The sequence below is a fragment of the Syngnathoides biaculeatus genome, chromosome 3 (genome assembly GCF_019802595.1).
Source record: "Syngnathoides biaculeatus isolate LvHL_M chromosome 3, ASM1980259v1, whole genome shotgun sequence".
Taxonomy (NCBI): domain Eukaryota; kingdom Metazoa; phylum Chordata; class Actinopteri; order Syngnathiformes; family Syngnathidae; genus Syngnathoides; species Syngnathoides biaculeatus.
The window spans coordinates 30,163,364-30,186,041 of NC_084642.1; the positions used below are offsets into that span (position 1 = coordinate 30,163,364).

General features: G+C 39.8%; 1 protein-coding gene across 9 annotated transcripts in view; it reads right to left on the minus strand.

Annotated features, from left to right (window-relative positions):
- Positions 1-22,678, minus strand: part of neo1a (neogenin 1a) — a 230,305-nt gene that overhangs the window by 32,384 nt on the left and 175,243 nt on the right. For 8 of the 9 annotated variants that reach the window (XM_061815276.1, XM_061815275.1, XM_061815281.1 and 5 more), the window contains 5 exons: positions 21,817-21,971; positions 21,366-21,486; positions 5,186-5,420; positions 3,412-3,566; positions 456-604 (listed from right to left, as the gene is read on the minus strand). In XM_061815276.1, the coding sequence (XP_061671260.1) occupies positions 456-604; positions 3,412-3,566; positions 5,186-5,420; positions 21,366-21,486; positions 21,817-21,971 (815 nt within the window). The remainder of the gene's footprint in view (positions 1-455; positions 605-3,411; positions 3,567-5,185; positions 5,421-21,365; positions 21,487-21,816; positions 21,972-22,678) is intronic. The other variant, XM_061815279.1, reaches the window with a different exon arrangement.

Below are 22,678 nucleotides of genomic sequence, written 5' to 3' on the forward strand. Positions count from 1 at the left end.
ATTGTCTGTTGAAAATAAATGAAAAGAAACCTAGAATTATGGATTTGGGATTTTGTTTGGTTGTTTTTTTTATGGTTATGGTGAACAAGTTCCTAATTGTGAGCCCGAAACCAAGGTACATATAGAATTGTGACATTAGAATATGGCATCCCACAGCATAAGAAGACACTCGGATACAGACCCACTTACTGTACTTTGTTTTACCATTTGTTTAATGGTTTTGACAAGAGAGTGCTTTTTATACATAATTTTTCATAATTATGACTTTACCACTACTTTACGCTAGCATAGTCATACGACTACATTACTACAAGACTACTGTTCTTACATACAAAAATAGGTTAGATCGACACCATAGGAAAAAAAACTGCATTGAAAAGTAAGTATATTGTGTCTTCAAACGACAGCAATTGTCATCTCCGTCATGAGAGCTCAACATGGTTTCTGTAACTAACCTGTTCATTGCCAAAACTTTTATCAGTGTAGTACACCTTGTAGCTGAGGACCTCTCCATTACCCGTGAGGGGCTTTTCCCAACTGAGTGTGACAGAGGTTGGTGTATTCGATGTCGCCTGCAGATTCGGGGCCGGGCCGGGAACTTGAACTGAGAAGAATATGACAGATGAGAAAAGGATTTTGAAGACATGAGCTTCTGATGTATGAGATGGAGTACATTTTCTTAAAAAAAATGCTTACATTCAAGAGCTACATGAACCTGTCTGAAAACATTAAAAGATCAGATCTTTAGTTAAGGCTGAGATTCCCACAATAACCTTCTGCAGTTATCAGAGTACAATACTAGAGGGTGAGAAGATGCTTGAAGAATGGAGTTTGAGAGTGTGCTAGTTCATTTTTTTAAGAACAAAGGTGATTTGCAGAGGTTTGGAAACTATAGAGGAATAAAGTTGATGACACCACACAATGAAGTTATGGGAAAGAGTAGTGGAGGCTAGGCTCACGAAAGAAGTAAGTATCTGTGAGCAACAGTAAGGTTTCATGCCTAGAAAAAGTACCACAGATGCATTATTTGCCTTGAGGATGTGAGTGGAAAAGTACAGAGAAGGTCAGAGCTACATTGTGTCTTTGTGGATCTAGAAAAAGGCCATGACAGAATACCAAGAGAGGAACTGTGGTACTGCATGCGTAAGTCTGGTGTGATGAAGAAATATGTCAGAATAGTACAGAACATGTATGAGGGCAGCAGAACAATGGTGAGGTGTGCCTTAGGTGTGACAGAAGAATTTAAGGTGGAGGTGGGACTGCATCAGGGATCAGCTCTGACCCCCTTCCTGTTTGCTATGGTAATGGATAGGCTGACAAATGAGGTTAGACCGGAATCCCCTTGAACCATGATGTTTGCAGATGATATTGTGATATGCAGTGAAAGCAGGGAGCAGGTGAAGGAACAATTAGAAAGATGGAGGCATGCACTGGAAAGGAGAGGAATGAAGATTAGCCAAAGTAAAACAAAATATATGTGCGTGAATGAGAAAGGTGGAGGGGGAAGAGTGAGGGTCCAGGGAGAAGAGATAGCGAGGGTGGACGACTTCAAATACTTGGGGTCAACAATCCAGAGGAATGGTGAGTGTGGTAAGGAGGTGAAGAAAGGAGTCCAAACAGGTTGAAACAACTGGCGGAAAGTGTCTGGTGTGTTATGTGACAGAAGAGTCTCCGCTAGGATGAAGGGCAAAGTTTAAAAAACAGTGGTGAGGCCGGCCAAAATGTGCGGATTAGAGACGGTGGCACTGAAAGGACAACAGGAAGCAGAGCTGGAGGTGGCAGAAATGAAGATGTTGAGGTTCTCTTCAGTAGTGAGCAGGTTGGATAGGATTAAAAATGAGCTCATTGGAGAGACAGCCAAAGTTGGATGTTTTGGAGACAAGGTCTGAGAGAAACAGACTTCGATGGTTTAGACATATTCAGAGGCGAGAGAGTCAGTATATTGGGAGAAGGATGCCGAGGATGGAGCTGCCAGGCAAAAGAGATGCATTGTGGCGACCCCTAATGGGACAAACCCAAAGAAGAAAAGAAGACGAATACTTCAGCAGGGAAAATTAACATAACCGCCATCCATCCATTCTATAAAGTGTTAATCCTGTTCAGGGTCACAGGATAAATGGAGTTCATCCTAGCTGACCTAGGGTAAAAAGCAGAGCAAACTCTGGACTGATCATCAGTCAAACACAGGGCATTTATCTCCTGTGTGTGACTGCAGAAAATGACTCCATGTCTAATTTTGAGAGCAAAAGTGAGAATGGGGGAAATATTACAAACATTGCCTTATCTGTAGGCTCATTTGTGCTGAGTAGTGCTATGGATTGAAAATACAGTATAACTAGGCTTTGAAACTCCACATCCCAACACATGTCCCCATACTCTTTAACGTTAGCTCTGCTGCAGATATTCCTGACAGAAAAGAAACACTGTCATTTGTCAGTGTGCATTTAGTCTGAAAGCACCTCCCGTCATGATAAGCCAGTCTCTGAAGAGCTACAGTATGCTATATGGACCCGAATCAAACTTTTAAGCTCTATTTTCAACATATGAGTCCACATGAGGCAGAAATATAGTGTCAGGTAAATCTGGTAAACCTGGACACAATCCCCCCATTGCTTGCCCCATTGGACAGCTAGCCTCCTGCTGGCACTAAAAGTGTGTTGATTCATCTGTTTGCCCTCTAAACAAGGACACAGGTAGAAGGACAGTGACTGAATGAGAAAGTGACGGTGAGTGAAATGTTGCCAGGAGCTAAGGGACATCAGAAGAGGCTGTGTGCAAGGAAATTCCATTCATAACTCTTTTATACATGAAGATAAGCAGGTGCGCTAGTGGTGAGGGGCTGGCAGCCCTGCACACAAAGGGAGAAGAGAGAACCTTTAAGTTCTGTCTTTCCTCAACGATTCATAAGTCTCCTCCAGTCGAAACATTTTGAGGCTTTCAAAAGCAGATTTTTCGTGTGTGTGTCTGCAGGGTAATACTTATGAACAAGAACTCTACGTGCATAGGTAGGTTCGGTTGAAAGCAAAGGATGCATACACAAAAAGACTGAGGAAATGCTTCGGGGTGAACAAGGGGCAGCTCACAAGGAGAGAATTCGTGAAATCTCTGGTGTGTTGTTGGGTGGTCGAGCTTAAAAAGACTTTGCTATGTGCAAGTGTGTTCAGCGGTGGGAGCCTGTTTGAAGCAAGTGTTTGTGTACGGCAGTGAGTGTTTACATGGGTGAGGGTTTATTTGCGCATTTTTGTGCTTCTTTTGAGTGCATCCTGTTTTCTTAGTGAACTAGTGCAAGCAGGTTTCCAACAAACTAGGTAGAGTTTGTCTTTTTGTTTACTTATCCTGTTTACTGAGCACACAGACAACCACACGCCTGTGTCGTGTGTGCACATGTAGGTGAGTTTGTGTTTGCCTCACCTTCAGCCTGGGTGGCCACCTTTAGCCCGGCAGAGCTTTCTCCTTGGCCATTGACGTTGTGGGCCACAACCCGAAAGCGATATTTGGTGTCTGGCATCAGGTTCTGGATGGTGACCTGCAATTCCCCTGGTCGGCTTGTATTTATGACTCGCTCCCTGATGTGGACGCAGACAAATACACGCACACACCAGATTAATCGCATTTGTAAATGTAATGGTTTCTATTTGCAATAATGTATATATATTTGTATATTTGTAATCATAAGGCCAGGTAAGTTCACATGCACACAAGGATCAGTGGGAGGATCAAATTGATCACAAGTCATACATTAATCATTTACCTGCAGATAACTGGATGAACGCTTTCATTGGTGCATGTTACCCAGCCTGGGACTCTGTGATTTAAGTGGAATTTTTTTTTTTTTTTGTAGCTTTGCAGTCACCCCAAAAAAAAACCAATAATGTAGCTAGTTTAAAAGGCCATGGACAAAATTTGTGTGCCTTTTTTTATTATTTTACCGAACCAGTGAACATTAAAACATCTTAATATATTTAATGGACAAATCCATGTATAAAAGATCCACTCTTCAACAATGGAAGGGTTTGAGCAAACAAGAAAATAACTTCATGTTGTGATCCCAACCTTGCATTGAACCATTCAGAACTGGCTTTTTTTGCCATAATAAGGACATTTATTATCGTTCAAGTGTTTGTCATCAGTAATTCATTGAAAGTGTGTCTAAATTAACTCTGGTCTTGTATTTCCAGTATAATGCATGTTGTCCGCATGAAACCCTGACTGTGAATTGCTGCAATATACTGTCCTCCGATCGTGTTCCATTCTATGCTATGCTGAGCTCAGGTCTACCTGGGATCCTACCATATACAGATTAATCCCCAAAAAAATAGAAAATAAAAAAATTGTGGAAAAGTATATTCACTTCCATAATTCCATTCAAAATGTTCAACTTTCATATATTGTAGATTCAGGGCCAACAGTTTTGAGGTCTCTGGTTCAAATCCAGCTTTGCTGTGTGGAGTTTGCATGTTCTTCCTACGCTAGCATTAGTTCTCTAAGGGTACTCCGAGTTCATTCCACATTCCAAAAAAATACTTGGTAGATTAATTGAAGACTAAAGTGCCTGTCAGTGTGAATGAAAGTGCAAATAGTTTCTATGTTTCTATGTGCCCTGCGATTGGCTGATGACCAGTTCAGGGTGTTTCCTGCCTCCCGCCCCACAGTTAGCTGGGATAGGCTCCAGCCTGCACACAACCCCAGTCAAGCTCAAGTACAGATTAAGAGTTCAGACGCAATAGCAGATATATCAATTTTTGTTGTTTCTGTAGATTCTTCGATTTATATTGTTGATTTTTGTTGTTGATTGATTTGTAAATCAAAGAATCTACAGAAATAACAAAAAATGACATATGTACTTTTGCATCTGAACTCTTCAGATATAAAGGTATAAGAAAAAAAACACAAGTTTGGGACAGCATGTGTAGCGCTTATTTAGAGAAGGAGAAAGTCCACTTTAGACAAAACTACTCTCAGCTACTTAAATTTCCCTTTTTATGTAACTGCATTTTCTGGGGGAATGAAGTTTGAGGTGCCAGTGTTTGTTCATTTCAATGAAAAACCTTCAGAGGGTATAACTAGTTTAAATTAATAAACACACATCACTTTAATGAGCTACTATGAGAATGCCCTGAGACTTCAGAATGCACTCACAGAGGAGAACCCTGATGGCACAATTACAATGTAGACTGTGTATTACCTGCTTGTGCCTTCCAGGCTGTAGAAAACAGAGTAGGTTAGCTCATCTCCGTGCGGTTCAGCTGGCGGGCGCCAGGTAAGCTTGATGAAGCGGGTGGAAACCAGCGAAGCCACGACATCGCGGGGGGCGGAGGGAGTGGGTCCTGCTGGACCAGCTACACCCCCAAAGCCTGGCGTTACATGGTCAGTAGTGTTAGGAGTCAGTGAGGGGGGAGGGAGAGGGGGAAGAGCTACGTCTTGGGGTTGGGAAGAGGAGGTGGGAGCGTTGAGGGAAAAGGGTGAGGGGATACAGGGGTAACAGAGGCAGCATGGGGGGTGGAAATGGCAGAAATATTGCCCAGAAATAGAGAACAGTTTTGAGGAGAGCGTTAAAGGAGGTGAAATGGAAATGACGGTGAAACGAAAGAAAGAAACAAAAACAGAAGAAAAAACAAAATAACAACAACGTAACAAAAAAGACGTCTGGTGTCACAAGGAAACACAGAAATTAAACAGTTTTACTACATTTACAAAGCACAATACAGGGGGATACTACACATGCAGATCTACAATGCTTTCTGTAACAACAATACATTGCACATGACATTCACTCAATTCCTATTTCTCAAGAAATGCTTGTCATTTATAACTTTGACATTGATTGTCGTTTTTGGCCAAGGTGAAGATGAACCCCCATTTGCATCATCTTCACACAGAAGTTTATTCTGAACGCTATGAACTCTCTCAAGAGATGCCAGATAATGTTTTCAAACAGTTTTCCATCTCATTCCGCAGCCTGGGCACATAAATGTATTTGATTTAATTGGATCAGGGAAAGGGAGGCGGAGTGAACAATCTGTGGCACGACGCAGCGAGATCTGCTTTCCATTTGCTTGGTGAGTGGGTGAAACGAATACCGTATGGAAAGTAATGTCAGTGCACAGGAAAGTTCCATTTCCGTATGGTTCAGGGAAGGTGATGGGCGCAAAACACAAATATAGGAAAGTACCATGTTGTCAGGCATAGCTCGTGTTATTGATAGACCGAATGTGTCGAAACGCATAAGGCTGCTGGCGTATTTATCTGTCACTCCATCAAGACAAAACCACTCATTTGGCTTTCAATGGTTTGTTTATATTTTAAATGTCCATTTGGATTTGTGTGAAAGATGTGTTGCTATTTTCTTTCAGAGTAACAAATACTAATCTACATGTGCGCACACGCAGTGACTAGCCCTCTTTATCAGTACAGCTATATGTATATACACTAACAAGATTTTATGTCGGTATAAGGTCACATAAAGGTGTTGAAGTACATTGTTCAACACGGAAAAATACAACCATAAAAAAGTATGTGAATTTAAATAACTCCCTGACGGTATAAAAAAAATTATAATCTTTGGCTGAAGGGAGGATTATAAGTACCTGGAACATTAAAAAAAGAACTCTGGAAATGAATGAAATAAATATTTTTAAATTTTATTTTGTTCCGACAAAACAAATTATCTTATTCGTGAGCAAACAAACTCTTTCAATTAAGAGGAATCTCTTACCTTGCGGACAGTTCTCATATTACACTTCTACAACTTAAATTTAAAAGCAAAAAATAAGCACAAAGTCAGCGGGCAGATTCCTTGACACACATGCAAATGTTGGACCATTTGACCCAAAATCTAACAAGGTGACACAACGAAACACAAATTTCATCCAATTTAGAGCATACACTATAGGAAAAGTGCTTTGTCCTGACAAAATAAGCAGACAATAATACTGAGCAGATAATACCGTGCCATGACGTGTTTCCTTCTCTTTAAAGCAACAAAAACTCTCCATCAAAAATATTTCTCCAATGAATAAACCCAACAGGCTCAGCAAAGCATCGTAGGATAGATCAAGCCACTAATGATGCTTCCATTCACACATCATCCGCTAATGACTGACATGCAGCAAGGTAACTGGTGTTTTCTGTCCAATCTGTCTTGTACTTGGAGGCTTGAGATTGTTACAATAAGATGTCAGCCTCCCACTGCTACCGAGAATCTCTATTCTTAGCTGATTAATTGTATTATTAGTCTGTGTGTCGGAAGTAATGAATAGCTAGCATTAGGGCTTTAATGAGGAACGTTACGTCAAATCTCCATAATATATCTAGGCCACCAATACATAGTAAAGCTGGGGCAAAGACCTGCACAGTCAAGTATTTGTATTAATATTAAACTAAGAAAAAAAACGATTGTGGAACTTTAGCACTGTAATCACTATTACAGTAGTCACATACAGGAGCAGGACTAGGAAACAAAAAACGATAATAATATTCATAAAAACATTTGACTGACAGTTTCCATTTCAGATCTTTACAATTTTTAATTCTGTTGCCTACTCCCTTTATCAGCTTCAGGTATCATTGAGTGGTGTTACCTGGGGCGCCATAAGGGGAGAAAAGTGATGAAGATTCTAAGGGTCCATAACTGACAGTGGCCTTGGAAATTAATATTTATAATTTGCAGCAATGACATGTTGGGCCCCACAGTAATATTTTTTTCACAGGGCCCAAACACCCGGCAGCGTCCCTGGGTGTGACTCTTAACATAAGTCAAGCACTTCATCAAATGGCCTGAGTGCACAGATAAGAGTCAGGCTCAGACTAAAAGGAGGCATTCATATCTGCCAGAAGCACACACCCGACTGGGACTACTGATAGACCAATGAGGGTAAATATAGCAGACCATGCCAGGTTCCTGCAAAGGAAGTCGTTTCTTAGGTTAAGCTGCCATTTGTAACCGTCTTTGTAAATGGCTACTTTGATGGTAACAGCTCCAGCGCGATGTTAATGGTCAATTCACAATTTACCTCCTTTCATCTGACAGAAAAAGAATGAACAATGTGGTCAAAAGCACTGCCGGTTTACAGACGTAACACTAACCTACACTATATTTGTATTACACTAAATAGTTGCACATTTTGCGCTTCAATCAAGTAAAATAATAGTTCCTTCTGTGCTGAGAATTTCATTCCATGTAGGAGTACAATAAAGCCGGCAAGCAAAAACACTACTCTTTAATTGCTTTCACGGCTCTGAGGTAAATGTTGCGGAAAATTATTGGTGGCTAGGAGCAACATTTGGCTGGCTAAATTTGAAAAACTGGCTATTCATGACAACTGAGATGCACAAAGAACCAGTGACGGAAAGGGCACCACAACGATGGGGCAAAGCAAGAAACGGTTGAATGCAAGAAAAATGGACTTACAAGCACATTTCTTTTGGTACCTCTCAAAGAAAATAACAGCAGTAAAGAAAATTATTTTTTTCTCTACAAAGTTTTGGAATATAGTGGAGCTAGTAATAGACTGAAAATGCCAACAATATGAACAAGGGTAAAGTGATTCTAAATGTCTGACTATAAAGTTGTGAGAGAATTATTGCAATTATTAATACTACAAATTTTTATTCTTAATATTATTAGCTATCCTTTAATATTCACTCATGCTCAGGCCAACGGAGGCACTTCATTTAGGCAGGCTAGAAAACTAGTGCTTTGCCGCCAATTTGTGTCTTCCATAGACAATTGACCCCTCCGTAGAAATTGCCTCATCTGCGTCGCTGACCAATCAGAGGCCAGAGATCTGTATAAACCACGCCCCTTTTTCCACTCATATTCTAATCAGTCAGTCAAACCAACATTACAGCATGAGAGAAAAAAATAATGGTTGCTTATTTACTGGAATTCAATTTCTTTATGGTAATAAAGTTGCTTCACATACATCGAAACCTTAGAGCATAATTTGACTGAACGGCAGCATGTTTACACACAACTATTAGTGCTAGCACTAGCTTGCTAGGCTACATAACAGTTTGTTGCCTGATATATGAACATACCTCAAGCAAGCCTTGAATGAAAGTCCTCCCCTGAGCTCCGGTGACCACCAGCATATGTTTTTACCCATTTTATCCTTATAATACAGTCGGCGCGATCCACTCTCATTGACATCGGCATGGTAACGAGTGTCCCATTTGAGTGAAATAGATAAAACCCAATGGTTGTAAAAAATGGGTTGCGGAGGTATCGGAATACAAGCTTTTTATCCAAAAATCTGACATCGGACAAGTGTGATACAGAAAATTTGTCTTTTAGTCGGATCCGGCCATTACATGTCTGTCTCAGACATGGTGTCTGCCCCACATGGCTGACTTTTTTTTTTTTTTGTAAATAACCTTATTTACTGACAGTTCGACATCAAAAGCCACGCGAGAAAGAACGCTAAAAATAAACACACTTTGGTATTCAAATAAACTGGGTGTCATGCTCCTGGCATCCTGCCCAGGCTGGGCGTGGCCAGCCAATTAGTCGGCACACACCTGCACCCTGTTTTGGCTGATTGCACCCGGTACTTATAGGACATGTCGTTGATTCCCATGCCTCGTTCCTGCACTCCTGTATACCTGACCTACCGTGTACCGACCCTTGTCTGTTCCCTGACCATCCTAGTAAGACTGCCTCTTCTGATACTCCTGCTTTTCCTGACTGACTCACTGATCATTGACCACGGACTGAATAAAGGCTTTCTGTACACTACCTGCTTGCCTCTGGAGTCGTGCATTTGGGTTCGCCCTCGAGCCTCGTTCGAGACACTGGGCATGATGGCAACACGGAGTAAATGTGTTTTGCAGAGCCAATCAATTACTTCATTAATCGACTCGGCGAATTATGACAAAGCCAAGCAACAGGTCAGCATAAAATGCTCATAATTGGGCGATACCGATTTCACAGATCAAATCGGCGTAAATTCTACTTGGTATAAAAGTCGAGACTGCAACTGAATGGGGATGGTACATTCTTAACTCAGCATTTATGAATACAGTATACAGCACATGTACCTTCACATATGCACAGTCGTGCTCTGTGGGCTACTTGGAGAGTCAATATGTTTTTGCTTGGTTCTCTCACTTTAACAAAATATGTCACGCACAGACACTGCCATCCTAGAAATGTGCAAAATCACGCTGGCCCTCTTTGGGCATTTCACTGGACATGTACAGATATTGTAAACAGTGTAAACGTCACAACTTGACTGCGAGACAAAAGGAAGGCCCCTTGGGCTCACCTTTCAAGCACATCAAAACATCCAATGATGCCGTGCATCTCTAGAGCCTCTTACTTGAGAAGCTTGGAAACACACTTCTCTGCTCCCAATGGTCTTACTACCGTGGAGCTACACAAATAACACCAGACTTTTCCAGGGAAGAAGCACAAGATCTTAATGAGGAAACTTTTTTACATACCATTACCACCAAGGATGGTACTCTATGTTTTAACGTGCATATTTTTCCTTGATTACTTCCTCTGCAACTTTCTGTTAACAATTTTGATACAGTATACTAACTTGGGATTTTTAGGTAGGTAGGTATTCTTGGGTTGTAAACAAAACTATCCAATATTCCAATATTTGCATGTAGTACATTTAGTCAATGTTTTTTTTTTTTTTGGGGGGGGTGATGAGAATCAACATGGCATTTAATAAAATCAAAGTTATAAAACAAAAATCCCTTTTTAAAATGTTCCAATATTTTAGTTTAACTTGTATACATGTAGATACGTAATGTAACAGATCAGATGGGTAGAAGCTACTGTAAATCATGCATTGTAAAAATGGATTTAAAACAGGGAGAAGGGTTTTCCAGAATTCTGAGGTAACCTTTGAGGGTGTGTATTATACATGGGTGCACATTATATGTGAGAAATTGCAATACTTTTGTGATTACAGCAAGGCAGGGCTTCAAACTAGTCCACTTATGTGTTACATTTTTCTAAATTTTCCTTTGCATACATTTACGTCTGTTCTTATATGTTGCTGTATTTATTTTATTTAATTAACCTTAATTGCGTAGTATGTTAATATGGCGGGGTTATGGTTTTAAATACTGACTGTTGTAAACAAAAGGCAGTAATAAAATAAACTACTCCTTAGTTTCTTCAGTTTTCAGTTCAGATGCTTTGATATTTGCTGTGTAAAAAAAAAAAAACAATGCAAAAACGTTTTAACGAAAATCTGATTCAATTTTTGGGTGAGGCAGATTGAATTTACAAATGTAAATAAGCATACCATTTTAAAGTACAACTCTCCACAGACTGGTACCTGACAGAAATATAACCACATTATAATCCACAAATTGTGCTTCAGGAAAATGTGATATGTAAAAGAAAAACACGAGCTGTCAATCATATTGGAAACAGCGCTGAAATAAAGAAGAGAAACCTCCATAACCAAAGCAGCACAGAAAATGAGAAAACAATAAATTACTAAGTGAATGAACAACATACTCAAGGTTATTTGGAGATACACACTGAGGGTGGATCTCAAGTCTCATAATTACAACTTTGGGAGCTTGATACATCAAAAGTGACCCTGAAGTATTTCTCATGCTGCCATATTAAAGAGTATCTTAACTGGTGCACATTGATGCCCGAGGATCGAGCATCAAGGAAGTTACACATGAGTTTAAGAGATCACAGATGTATCCTAATTTTAAATCTTACAGATGATCTTTTAAATGGCATGAGCCAGTCATAAAATTAAAATGGACATTATCCAGCAAGTGTGTACGAACGATAAAGATTGGGGAGAAAATGTCCATACTAAATGTTTTCCAACTCATAGCAGTGCAACAGTGGGTACTTTACGATAAAAAAAATAACTTAAGATAATCTGACTTGCTTAATATTGCGTCTATTCTGGGTGCGATCAACAGAATGGCAATCAGACTCCACCACCAGACAGGGGGATGTCCAATCCCAATGATGATGTTCCACCCTCTTCTACCTTTATCTTATTGAAACTGGGAGGTACGATGGAGAACGAGACAGGGTGCAAACAGAAAGCATAAAAGCTTTGATGGCCCCATCGCAAGGGTCATCTGCCTGCTGCTAAGGGGTAGGGCGTGAACGGAAAGTGGTGAACTAGTTTAATTCCATCGGACCAAGCACATACAAAAACATCACCTTGGCATCCTGGATCACTGCATGTTGGAGGACAGGGTTATAGAGTAGTAAGCGTATGTGTTGAAAGCATATAGGTCTCATAGAAACTGTGTGTGCTGCCAGATATAAACTGGTATTTATAACAAGACTGACCTTCAAACAACAGCACTGACACAGGTACCCAAGGCTATTTGAGTCGTTTTTTTCCCCTCCTCATTCCAGGGCAAAACAACAGAAAAATTGGCACCCGTAACATTTCAGTTAGCACTTAGCTGACAGGCCATTTATTAATAAACTGAAGCTCTTCTTTCTGCTTGAATTAATCCAACAGCATGCAAACAGATGCTTTAAATGCACAAATATACACTTAGTGTAAAGTGGCAACTGTGAAAGACAGACAGAACCCAGTGAGGCTAGAATACCTGCACAAACAACAATTTAGTAGCACAGGATTTCTCCTCTTCAAATTCAACTTCAGCTGGATCTATGATCGACACACGGACATGCACAACAGACATGATGCGTATGCAGAACAGAGATGGAATTTTTGCTGAATTTGAGTCTGAATTTCTATTCTCTTTCATAACTGAAATTTAATAATATACACACAAAAAAATTGCTGCATCTTATCAGCCACTAAATTGGGGGTCTCAAACTGGCGCCTCGAGGCGATATTTTGTGGCCCCCACCTTAATATGCAATTTTAACATTAGTGCGGCCCACAAGTTTTATATGAATGGCATTTTTTTACAGGTTAATGTGCGGAGCTGATGAACCTCCCAATCACGGTGGGGTATATGTGACTCGGGTGCGTGACATCGACTGGGCTTGTTGCAAGATGAGAAAAATTTTTCACTAAATGAAAGTTACATCAGCACTACCATGGAGAGTTTTATTTGTAGTTTTGCACACAACCTGTTTACATTAGCGTCCGTATTTCTTATTTTTCTAAATTTGTAATTTAAATTGCGCCCGTGTGCATGTGTACTGAGGAGCCTCAGCCAGACTGCGTTCAGCGGCGTCAAAGTAAATTGAGTTTGAGACCCCTGCTCTACAGAGGGCCAAGAGTGGTTTCATCAGACATCGGTAGAGTATCTAGTGTGTCAACGGTCATTATATTGGTTCAGTTAACCCTTGGAGCTTCCCACTTTGACAATGAAGAACAGTAGGCACATACATTATTCCCACTAAGGTGTATAAACACCTTCCTGCCTGAATAGTAGAATAGAGATGAGTACTGTATTTTCTGGATTATAAATCACTTCTGAGTATAAATTGCAACTGCCATGAAATGCTCAACGAAGAAGAAATAAAAAATCACAAGTCGCACTGGACTACAGGTCCCAATTTGGGGGAGAAATTAATTTTTATAAAATCAGAGACAGAGAATGGATATTTTACATAGGAAAGAAAGATCAGGTAATAAAATCCTCTGTCCGTCATGTTCCTCATTCACTCCAAACTTTCTTTCTACTATCCGATTACCGTTTTCAGCTGCATATTTCATTACCTGTAGTTTGTAATATGTGAAATACAATTTGTGGTATGATATGCATTTGTGTTTCGCCTTTCTCAGTTGTCTTAATCAATTGATATTTAGCCTAAATGGTACATATTCACTGGTACAGGAGTGATAGGAGTAGCAGATATGAACATACAAGCCTGGAACGTCCTTTTGTGACTATAAGTGTAGAAAAAAAATGGAAATCGCTCCGGAGAACATGGCGCGGGTCCAGCCAAACAATGACAAAAATATAAATACAATACCTTTGCAAAAATCCTTGCATTTTAATGATAAATGTACCTAAAGTTGTGGCTGACAATATGACGGTAATAGCGAGGACTTGATATTAATAGCTGTAACAGCTATGACTGACTGTATGTGAACATAGTGTGTTCCCAGGAGAGCCCAACATGTTTCTGATGGTCACATATTGACCGTGATGTCTACAGTTGAAGTTACACGTTTGATGGCATTTGACCGGGCGGTGCTGTGCCGGCATGTTCACACGTTGGCATTATTACACATTTGCCTCCTGCTGGCCTGGGAGTGACCTTGCTAGCAGATGATGGAGTGCAGAGTATTCCTAAAGGAGGCCTGAGCTTTTATTCAGTTCTAGTCAAGCTGGAGGAAAGGATCTTCGAGCAGTCCATTATCAAGTCTTGATTTGAACAGGGAATAGGGGTGGTGAGCAAAGGCAGCGGAGTGCTCGCCCATCTGCTTCCTGTATTAGTGCCTCGTTGAACAAATTTTACTGCTCTTTTTATGAAATCTGTCTATTTTTGGCCATTACAATTTTATTTTACATAATCTTACAATATATGCTTGCCCCAACTCTTTGGCAGAATATCACAATGTCAAAACAGCACCGAAGTTCTCGTAATCACCTTTTTTTAAGAGAGGGATTTACATAATGATAAAATAAAACCCCTCAGAATTTTTTAAAGAGAAGTGTGAATACTGCAATGAATGCATTTGATGTAATTCCCTCTTCACCACCATATCCTGGATTTTTAAGATATAGTTTTTATGTGATTTCACAGTAGTCGTCCTTCTCACAGAGCAGAGAGAATATATGCCTGTGAGTAATGTTGTATGTTATGTTTATGTATATGTTTTTGATCCATGTATTAAACTACCCCTTGTTTGAAGGTTTATAATTACTGTTACATCGATACTAATTTCTTGTTAGCTAGTCTATGGCGTTTTGCATTTTGTTAGCCTTCAGCTAGTGGACTTCCATTGTGTATGTGGTTCTGTTGAACATTTTTGTGTTTAAATATTCTATCTTTAACTTTTTGTTCACCCCCTTTTATTTTCAAGGCAATGTGAGTGATGTTATTTTCTTCCATTTTGTGAAACTGATGTGACATGATACATTTCTTGATGGTGAAAGAGTGAGAACAGGTGTCAAGGAATATTTTAAAAAGTGTGCTTTAAGTTTTTAAAAACCATGTTTTTAATAAGTTGACATGTTTAAAGCATGTGTGTCATTTAAAATGCTCAGTTGTGAATGTGTGAGTGTGTTACAACTGTCATGCTCCTGGCTTCCAGCCCGGGCTGGGTGTGGTCAGCCAATCAGTAGACACACACCTGCGCCTCATGCTGGCTGATTGGTCCCGGTGTTTTTAGGACTCTGGGGACGACTGGTCCTTCGGCAGATCGTTGCGGTTCATGCCCCATTCCAGCACTCCTGTATCTCTGATCGTATTCCCGTGTGTACCGACCTCCGCCTGTTCTCTGACCGATCCCGTAAGCCTGACTCCTTTGATGCTTCTGCACTACTACTACTACTACTACTACTACTACACTACCTTCTTTGATCGATCTCCCGGGTACCGACTCCTGCCTGCCTGCCTGCGGACCTACTCTCCACGCCCGACGTCCTGACTACTGCTGCTGCACCTGACTGCCTGCCCGATTCGCGAACTTGGAACAATAAACGTTTTTCCCAAATTACCTCTGTGTCTCCCGACTCCTGCATTTGGGTCCTACCTCCGTATCGATGGGTCGTGACAACAACTAGGGTTGGCCATTGTTTCAATTTGGGCGATTCTGGTCTCGACTCCAGTTACTCATTTTGATTCTGGTTCCTATTATTTTAGGGGGCTGGGTCAAAAAAGTTTGCATGGTTTGAATAAAGGCTGCCCAAATTATGAACCTTTTTTTCTTAGCAGCTTGGACCATGAACCAAAATGAACATTTGACTTGCTGTTCTTTATAACCAGTATCAATCTGACTTGACTTGACTGAAGTTCAGGGCAGGAGGGAGTTTGTCACACTTGAGCACAGTATAATCTTAATTCAAATGTTGCACTGGGGTGACTGAACATTCATTTTAACATTTGTAAAAAAAAAAAAAATTTATGCATGTTCTTTGTTGGCTTTCGGCACTTTATGTTTTGGGTTCGGGGGACATTAGGCATAGAAATTGGAAAACAATATTTCAAAATTTGAACATCTTGACAGGATTGGTAGTCCCGGTTCCAATCATGGCCCAACCCTAGTTACAATTTATACAACAATGACGTAACATGGTGTTAATGTTGCGCTTGTGTTTACAATGCTTCCATAGCAGAGTATACATTTACTGCACCAAGACTGGGTCCATTAGAATCTTATTATTAAAGGTATTTAAAAGAGAAATTTTGATAAAACATGTGAGAACAAGCAGTTGGTGTGCATTCACATGTTTCTCCATCCCAACCTATTGAGTGGCCTGCCATGTCACTCGTGATTGCAGATGCACGGTAACGGAGTTTTTTGTTTTTGTCTATGTGTAAAAAGCATTGTGAAAGTATACTGAAAAATAATTTTAAATAAAAGGAGAACCTTGGAAAAGTAAGTGACAGTTAAATAAATGGTCATATAAGCACACTTGGTTGTGTGTATTCAGAGCACTAAAACAGCATATTGGCTGCTTTCCTTCAAGTTGAAATTCTCCATGTGGAATGAATTACTGTTTGCACAACACCATGTTTAAATGTTTACCGGTAACTGTGTGTGTGTGTGTGTGTGTGTGTGTGTGTTTTTACCAATAGTATAGCTTTATCTACCCAAAAAAAGGAGGCTAATTTTCACTCAGGATTATCCGTATTTTAAAACATGGCTTGCAATACTTTTTGACGCTAGGGGTACCACATGTCCCATGTAATATACAGTATTTTGTATAAACAGAGTAATAGAGAGAGAGTCATGGGGAGTGGCAGTAATCACTAATCTCCATTGTTCTGCGAATCTCCGACCGCTAATGGGATGGAAGGTATTTTTTTTTCCGTTTGTTTTTCATGTCTAACAGTAGTAGAGTTGACTCATCCTACCATTAAGGCATGCGTTACTGAAGGTTGGAGAGATGTGGTGACAGGGGAATCAATCAGTGGGCCATCTTTATTTAATCAGACACCATCTTAAATCTTTTAACTAGCCTGCACAGAAATTGTCATGGGCGTGTCCTTCCTCGACCTCCTGCAGAGCTGCTCCGGTGAGCGAGCGGGCGGGCCCACCTGCTTCCTGTTCATGCTAATTACCGTCGATTTATATTGCCACGCGTGTGGTCTGGTCCTTTGCCAGATCGCTGTACTTTTCCGTCACATTCCCGCGTTACCTTGTCTCGTGTAACTGACTTCTCGGATGATTGACCCTGCTTCGTGTTTGACCTTGCCTCTTAGCCTGCCGATTCTGTGACTGTTGCTCTTCTAGACTGCCTCCCTGTGCACAGACCCCGAACTGAATAAACTTCCTGCTCAAACGGTACCTGCTCTCTAGAGTCGTGCTCCTTGAGTTCAGCCTCAAGTTCTGGTCGTGACAGAAGTAGAAATAGATTTTTTTTAACTGTATATATATTTTCTAATGGTGTCATGTGTTATGGATGACACGTAAATATTTGGTTAAATCCATCACAACGTAACATACTGTACTTTTAACAGATGTGGCTGATAAAGATTTTAAGCTCAGAGTTTTAAATATCCATACACAATTTCACGCTCACTAGTGACAGTTGCCTTGCTCACAAGCAAGCAAAACGTCAACATATAAATCATGGAAGCTTTGGGAATAAGGGACACACCTACACAGATACTGTATATTTATGGGATATTTCCAGGAAAGGGTATTTCAGTACAAAAATCATTAAGGAGGGGAAAGAGCAACCTAAGGGGCTGTTGTTTTTGTAGTTGTAAATAAAGATATTAGTATCATTAAAGTCGGACCTTTCACCTATCCATTTCACTTGTGACAAATTATATATATATATATATATATATATATATATATATATAATATTAAAACATGTATTATTCAAATGTAGCTTTTGAGTTCATCCTTTCACAGTGTGTTGAAAAGTTTACATATGAAGCTCATGGCACTTATTATCTATCAAAGACTTGGCCAGGACAAATACTGAATGTCTTTGCACTTTCGAATTCCAAGAACTAAGCCAAAAGCAACTGCACTGAAAAAGATGGGAATACAGTATAATTCTGAGCCAACTGATCAAACTTATATTCTGTACCATCCGTGGAAATCATTTTAATGAGTGCTTTGTCTGACCTCATAGTTGAAAAACATGACGCGCTTCCTCGCCAAGCTGTAATTGAAAAGTGCCAGAGTATCATGCGCAAACGCTTTACAAGACGATGTGGCCCAAAAAGTTTGCACGCTACTGTAGAAAACTTTGAAAATACAATGTGAAGTCTTTAAATTGCAGCAGGTGAGGAAACGTCCTTCCCCTTCATTTTGAGGATATACTGCACTTATAGGGCGTGTACAGTTCTAACCGGTGTATAACTACAGTATATCATATATTGTACAGTAAAAGGGGGCCTCAGTTTACAACAATTCCATTCCTACATTGGCACTGTAACATTAATACGTACATAAATGGACCACAAACTTTAGCTGATAGAGTGTTAGATCATTATTATCGTAAATCTTTGTATGAGAAACCTTTCATGGCTGAAATCCAAAACAATTAAGTAAAGAGCGTTACACGAGTGTGCTTTCTTGTGCGCATGATGGTGCTTATACTGTTTGTAACCTCTCAATGTCGTGCCGTATGTTGGGAACGTCTAAGGGCTGAACTTCCCTGTATTGAAATGTCAATGATATGAAAGGCATCAAAATACTTGCTTCTGTTTGCAAACATCTGTTTGCAACTAGTTGGCTCATAATGCATATGTGGAATGTTCAGGATCATTTAGACTCCAATCTGAGTTCTATTTTAGATACCTTGCCCCATAAACACCAAACACTCACTAGTAAGGATACCAAAAAAAGAAGCTGGCAGAGTGAAGAGGCAAAGATAATAAACGCAAATGAATATTAGCTGAATTTCTGCTACGGGTGTTTAGATGCTCCCTCCTTGATTTCCCAGTTGGGTGAAGGCAACATGACCTTTAGCCACATTCCACTAAGCAGTACGGTTGAGACTGCTTCGAAAAGAACAATAAATACAAATGAAACAAGCTCGGATTAGGCTTGTGCTCAACTGCAGGGCGTTTAGGCTGGATAGTGACAGCTGCCTGAGCGACGGCAAATTACTGTATAGTAGTGCAACAGTGTGTGCTTCATGGGAAAAATAAACAACAGCAATGACACAGAGCAGTGCTGTGTGCTGAGGTTAGCTGTAAACAAATAACCTGTTGTCATCTTCTGCAGCATTTTTTAAATGTTGCATTTTTGTGCATTCTTGTTTCAGATTTAGATTCAATTGTTGCATCAAGTGACAATACTCTGTTCACCAATCAATAGACATGGTGCCTACCTTTACCCTGCTTTAGTGTACTGATCTACAACAACCAGTATTCAAATAAAGGCTGCTACAAAGTGGGACCTTTAAGAATGGAGGGGGAGGGGGGGGGCCTGCAAACAAATGTTACATATGTTGTAAATGTAACATATGTTAGGAAACTTCTGCTTGGCATAATTGGGGTTGACGTCCCACTGTATGATAAGGCCTTTTCTCAAGCACAGCTTGTTTTCTTGTACAAAACATTCATCGACAACACAAAATCTCCTCCCGTACGTCATTTTGGACACAAGTGCCTAACTGTGCTTTTTAGTTTTATCACTGATAGGTTACCCTATTCTGTTTGTTTTCCTTTTGAGACGAGATTTAAACTGGCCTTGAAGCTTATTATATAAAAGCCATCAACTTCTAAATAAGTATGATGTTATGATCTACTACATTTCAACTAATGTTTCGATGTAATAACACAAAACGAACATATTAAAACATAAGTCTAATGTCTGGTTAAACCGTAAGAGAATAAGAATTGAAGTATATTTTAGCTGCATACAAAAGGCGACTCTGTAGAACTCCAGGCACTATCTTCTTACTGGAGCTTCTTTTTAAGAAAATGTCATTGTAAAAGATTGTTTTAACGTGTACAAGTGGCAGCATTCACATGCTGGTTGGTTTGCACATTTCTGAAACATTCCATAACCTTCACTTCTGGTTTTCACGTTTCCTTTGTCACATCAGGTTGAAGAATTTCACTGGATTTATTTTGATTTTTGGGGGGGCTTCTTTTAGTTTTCAGTACACATCCTCACTTCGCAGATGTCCACAACCGCCAACCATAAATGCACGGTAAAATCTTCCATGCTGCTTGATGTGTTCAGTCCAACTATACATAAAAAAGTGAAATTACTAGAGACCACAAAAATAGAGGACAGGCTCCCAGAGGAAACTTTGGATTGGGTTTTTCTGCTTTATGCCTGGATCAGACTACGAGACACGATGGACAGGATATTCAAAAAATCCTCCCATGCCTCGGTTAGTACATTGGCGACACGAGACAACATATGATGCTATCACCATATCTCGTGTTTTACTATCTTGTCAATTGAAGCGGGACCGTAAAATGTCAATAATACGAGAAATGACCGTTACCATAGCAAAAAGCACTCATAGAGAACGAGGTTCAAGTTTTGATTGCGTCACTGTATTGTGTTAAAAAAATAAATAAAAAGAAGAAAACCGTGTGTGGTGGTGTCCCTGGATGCTCTGGAGAGAACTGCTTGGACTGTCCCACTTTCAATAAAAGCTCAAGATAATGTTCACATACTTTTAATACTGCTAGCAAGGAGGTACCATATCGTTAAGACAATCATCACACCTGACATCGAAAGTGCAGGTGGGCTACTGCCACAAGTCCGCCAGCTTTTTGTTCAATATCGTTCTTCCATTCATTCCCCTTTCTCTTCGCCACGATACACACAAATAACAATTGACAATGGCGACCATAGGAAGCAAGGCGCCGCTTCAAGATGCAATCCTATTGGTCGTTGTTAAGATGCTATGTCGCAGGGTTCTCATTGATAAGTCACACTACCCAGAACATATACCCCGCAAAAAATCAAAAAGCTAGACCTTTCATTTTGACATCATTGGGCTTTTGCAGCGCCAAATCGTTGATCATAGTTTATGATTGTCATTCCAGACAAAACATGTTGGGCCTAATCTGTCAATTCACCCTCAATAGCAAATCGGAAGAGTAAGGGGGTTAAAATCTTGTAGTATGAGCCAGGCATGACTTAATGGTGTGTAAAAAAAACAAAAACAAAAACCTGCAGTGCTATTATCCCAGGAAAACCGAAGGTTGCAGTCCTTTTAGGCGTAATAATTTAGTTAACCGATGTGCATAATTAATTGTTGATTATCATCCATCTTAATTATTTTAATCTTCTCTGAATATGACTGGGTGTTTGTGGTGTGTTGCATACCGTGATCCAAGATGATGAGTTGAGCGCTGGACTGAATGTTTCCAGCATCATTTTCTGCGAGGCACTGGTAGAAACCCTCATCAGATTTGACCAAGCCCAGAACTTGTAGGTCATGTTCTTTCTACAAAATGCACCAAAATGGACAAAAGTGACGAAGTTATTAAATAGGTACATTTCTTAAAAAAAAAAAAATCATTAGCTCACCAAAAAAATCTAAGGTTTATGCCACAACTTTCGAGCAGGTTAAAATGTGGGTTTTTCAAGACACATTTAATGTAGATTGTAGAAATTTCTCTTTCCATTACAAAACAATAAAAGGTCAAGAGTGCATTAAACCAATTTATGATTATATAAATAATCTTGCTTTTATGTCATGTGGTATAATGAATTTGTTAACATGACAGCATTGATAATAAAGAAAATTACTATCCAAAAAGGAAAATGATCTTACAATAATTTTGAAGTAGTCGCTTGGAATAACAGCGTCGCCATTCTTCACCCATTTCACAGTCGGAGCAGGTGAACCTGTGACTTCACACTCAAACACAATGTCCATGGACTCATGGGCATAAATGTTGGACGGCCTCTTCACATACTGGGGAGGAACTGTGGAGGATAGACGGGGGTTTGTGAAAAGATCCAAAATAATAATAATTTTATTTTGAGGCATATACAATTGTCATATGTGAAATTCAATAAACGAAATGTGAGATCCATTCTGTCTGTCATTTTGTCATTCCAAACTATGGCTTTTAGGAGGTAATGAACAAATCTAAATGAGGTAACGCTGCCTCCTCATATGCCAAATTATCAATGAAGGCACATCAGAAAAAACAACAACTACATAATCTAATCAAACACATAAATTGCATATACAGTACTACAAACCTGTGACTTTTTCGAGCAGATGTTAACAGTGAAAATTTCAATGATCAATAGTCTACATTTTCTTTATTACACAGTGGGTAAAAAAAAGCAACTTACAGTGAAGAAAATAAGTATTTGAACACTCTGCTATATTGCAAGTTCTCCCACTTAGAAATCATGGAGGGATCTGAAATTTTCATCGTAGGTGCATGTCCACTGTGAGATACAATCTAAAATGAAAAATCCAGAAATCACAATGTATGTTTTTTTAACAATTTATTTGTGATACAGCTGCAAATAAGTACTTGAACACCTGAGAAAACCAATGTTAATATTTGGTACCGTAGCCTTTTTTTTTCAATTACAGAGGTCAAACGTTTCATGTAGTTGTTCACCAGGTTTGCACACACAGCAGGAGGGATTTTGGCCCACTTCTCCACACAGAT